The following is a 4,102-nucleotide window of genomic DNA, read 5'->3' on the forward strand; positions in this document are numbered from 1 at the left end:
TATACTTTATACTGAAGTGCAGTATAAAGCCCATACCAGACAAGGGGGTAGAAGGCCAGAGCTGTCCAATCTTGACCTGCCCTGCCTTTTAGGACTGTCAGGCCTGAGTAATTTGGAGACAACAATTCTTCAGTTTTCCCAAGACTGTTGAGTAGACAGCAATACACAGGGAAGTGTTTGTTCTCTGCCTGTACAGGATACACTCTTGGCCTGTGTATACAGGGTCATGCTGTTACACTGTGGATGCTTGTGCAACACCAGACTGACTTAATAAAGCAAACAAAAAGCATTGTTTTAAAAACTGCTGTATTCAAAATCAATAATAATAAACTTTAGGTTAAATAAGCTTTGAAACAAAAGCTTAAGAGCAAAAATAAATAATTTTACACAACTCACTAACCCAGTTTCTTTCGGTAAATCCATCCCCAGCTGTAGGACTCTAAGCCTACGACAGACCTGTGGGAAATTCTCATGTTGATTATCATAAAAAAAAAAAAAAAACCAGTAGAAAAACTGAGAAGCCTGAGTAGAACCTTAACAAGCCCAGCACTGTTTTCTTTGTTTTTGAGGAAGTATTTACTCTGTAGTCCAGAACGGCCTGGAATTCACCACATAGCCCAGGTCACTCTCAAATTTACGGTAATCCTGACTCAACTTCCTCAACACTGGGATTACAGGCACAGGCTACCATGCCTAGCTTCAAACACTGGACTTAATGTTTTACTTTAAAACAACCAAACTTTTTAATTTTATACACAACCCATGTAATGCCAAAATAATTAGTATTTTAGTTTGAAAAAGTGTTATTTAACAGGGTGGGACACTATAAATGAGGTCTTCGATTCTTGAAATGAAAATGGGTGTGGAGTGGACAAAAAATCCAGACACTACTGGAGGAACATCTGAAGGCTTGCATCCTTTATTTTCTGTGATGGCTTTGAAGTTATGATTGTTTGACATGTAGAACCTTCGGCACATTAGATACAGCCTTTATTTTTTTTCACAGTAAGTTAAAATCTCATCTTGACTCTGTATAGACCTGAATGGTCTTGTGGGTGGGTCCAGACGTCTGCTGTGTGGTAAGAGTGACGGAAGAATTGCTGCGGCGCCCTCATTTCATACTTCCTTGTACACAATGAATCACTTTGGGAATTTATTCCAGGGGCTATGTACACAAAAGTGTCAAGAAGAAAATGTTCTCCTCTCTTGCATAAAAACGTGTACAGTGCTTCAGGATCGGAACCTCTGCTCTGCTGGGCCGGGCCTCAGGGAGTTCTGTAGCCAGAAGATGAAAGGTTCCTTTCCTTCCTCCTGCTTTATTGCTCTGTGGTTCTGGTATTAATCATCCAACCCTGGTGTTTCTCCTTGTTGGATCCTAGATGCTATCCTGATGGCTTCTTCCAGAGATGGCTGTTCTCCAAGCTGAAACCAGAACACACATCAGACATCAATAATCCAAAGCCCTGATCTGGGTAACGCCAGAGAATTGTTAAATGGTAGAGATGTAATTTTCTCTCGGTAATTCTGATGGTTAGGGTTGCTAAAATATTAGTTAGCTTGATCACTAAAGCATAAAATCAAAACTTCTACACATGAGAACAATTATTTATTTAGTTCTTATTTACTTTAAGTTCTTCAAATGCCAAGTCACACAGCCAATGGAAAGCTTGCTCAGCAGCTAGCTTCTGCATTCATGTGCTGAAGAAAACTAACCAATGGCTGGCATTTCCCTGTTTATCAAGTAAACATAAGGAGAAAGCACTCCCCATACAGAAGGTGTGTGCACCTGGCATGTAGGGTTTGTGCTCTCTGCTGGGAACAGGGGCTCCTGCCCAAAGAATGCTCCTTTCACATCTTGTGACTTGCTCACTTTGGGGCTGTATGGGTACTATTGGAGAAATCACTGAGGGTCTGTTCATAGCAAGTTCACCTCCAAGGAGTAGCTCCAACGTGTTTTATTAAAACCCCACCTTGCTAGATTCCATCTTAACAATGAACATGGCTGTCTGGGTACACACAAGGACACACGCCTGACAATTTTTCTCTTGCTATGAATTCCCCAAGAACACACAAAGCAAAGGTAGTAAAGAACACTGTTAGTCTATGTTTTGATTAAGGCCTTCATTCAACTTCTGATCTTCCTGCCTCCACTTCTTGAGTGCTCAGATCAGGCCTGGGCTACCTACCATGCCTAGTTTATGTGGTCCTGGGGATAGACTCCAAGGTTTTATGAATTTCAAACAAGCACTCCATCAATTAAGCCACACAGGGGTGGAGGTAAGGGTGTCTGAGAAAGAGTCTCTCTCTATAGCCCTGGCTGTTCTGGAGCTATGTAAACCAAGCTGGCCTTGAACTCACAGAGATCAGCTGGCCTATGCCTCCTGGGAGCTGGGACTAAAGGTACATGCCTCCGTTGTGTGGTTTCTGGTCATTTTCAGATCACCCCATTATATTAATTCTCTTAAAGCAAGTTAGGCACACAGAAAAGTCACACATAAGACCCAGATCCCAGGCCGAGAACTATGTACTGCTGCTGTCCACCTAACCTAGATGATGTGGGATTTCCCTCTGTATGCTGTGAATATGTTTTATTACCATTGGTTAATAAATAAGTTTAGGGCAGAATATAGCCAGGCAAGAAATCCAAAAAGAGATATAGAGAGAGAACAGGCAGAGTCAAAGAGACACCATATAGCTGCTGAAGGAGAAAGAAGACAGAACTTTACTGGTAAGCCACAATCTAATGGCAATATACAGATTAACAGAAATGGGTTAATTTAAGATATAAGAAATACATCTACCCCATTGGCCAAGAAGTGTTATAGTTAATATAGTTTCTGTGTGATTACTCGGGTCTGGGAAGCTGGGAAATGAATGAGCAGTCTCCACCTATACCTGCACTCACCTGAACTGCAATCTGGGTGCCATTGGATGTTGCCACTAAGGTCAGAGGTCTGGTTTCTGTAGTTACTAAATGATGGCTATGTTGTTGGTGTCCCATTTCTGAAGAGGCTGTATGGAATGCTGCCAGATCTTGAGCCACAATTGCAACCTTAAGTGAAACAAAATAAATAAAACACACATGAAAAAAATTTATGACTCATTAGGTTAAAGTCTACTTTGTGTGAAGGACCAAAAATGTGTAAGCACTTACTGCTGGAACAGACTTTATACACCGCCTAGGATGGACTCTTTCATTTGAGGAAATTAAGTCTCCCTCAGAAGGGATTCACCTACGACCGTGAAGTAAGTCGATGGCCAAACGGGTAGAGAGTACTGGAGAAATGGATCTGCCATGTCTAGGCTAGGGGGAGAGGCTGTCCCTAGGTTCTGCTGTCCTGAGGATGCTGATGTCTATTTATTCCAGTGTGTGGACTGGATTATTTTCTCCTTTTGTATTTACAATTAGACTTCCACTTAAATGAGGACCTGGAAGGACTGGTGACATGACCGACCAACAGCAACATCTCCTTAGATACCTGAGACTCATGATCCTTGCAGTATCTCCTGAAGCCTCTTGTTTGTTTGTTTATTTATTTATATGGGTGTTTTGCCTGTATGTACATCTGTGTACCACTTTGTGCCAGGTGCTGGAAGAGGCCAGAAGAGGGCATCAGATCCCTTGGGACTGGAGTTACAGATGTTTATGAGCTGCCATGTGGGTGTTTGGACTTGAACCAGGTTCTCTTGAAGAACAGCCCGTGTTCTTAACTACTGGAGTCACTTCTCTAGCTTTGTTTTGGTGATGTTTTTGTTTGCTTTTTTATTTTTGCCTTTTGGTTTTTTGAGACAGGATATCTCTGTGTAACAACAGCCCTAGCTGTCCTGGAACTAGCTCTTATAGACCAGGCTAGCATCAAACTCACAGAGACCTGCCTCTGCCTCATAAGTGAAGGGATTAAAGGTGGTGCCACCATCACCCGGCTACTTATTTTTGAGACAGAGTCTCACTATGTAGCCTTGGCTGGCCTAGAAACTGCTCTGAACACCAGGTAAGACTCAAATTCAAAGATCTGCTTGCTTTTGCCTCCCAAGTGCTAGTACTAAAGGCATGTACTTGTATGCCTAGCTGTATGTGTTTTTTTTTTTTTTTTTTTTTTTT

At 41.9% G+C, this 4,102-nt stretch overlaps 1 protein-coding gene across 5 annotated transcripts in view; it reads right to left on the reverse strand.

The window, feature by feature from the left end:
* Positions 1–718: 718 nt before the first annotated feature.
* Positions 719–4,102, reverse strand: part of Znf143 (zinc finger protein 143) — a 40,590-nt gene continuing 37,206 nt past the window's right edge. For all 5 annotated transcript variants that reach the window (XM_050163273.1, XM_050163274.1, XM_050163270.1 and 2 more), the window contains exons 15-16: positions 2,906–3,052; positions 719–1,422 (exon numbers count right to left, since the gene is read on the reverse strand). In XM_050163273.1, coding sequence (XP_050019230.1) covers positions 1,339–1,422; positions 2,906–3,052 — 231 coding nt within the window. In that variant the 3' untranslated portion in view covers positions 719–1,338. The remainder of the gene's footprint in view (positions 1,423–2,905; positions 3,053–4,102) is intronic.

Source organism: Alexandromys fortis, unplaced genomic scaffold (genome assembly GCF_014885135.2).
Source record: "Alexandromys fortis isolate MF-2015 unplaced genomic scaffold, M_Fortis_MF-2015_v1.1 scaffold_129, whole genome shotgun sequence".
Taxonomy (NCBI): domain Eukaryota; kingdom Metazoa; phylum Chordata; class Mammalia; order Rodentia; family Cricetidae; genus Alexandromys; species Alexandromys fortis.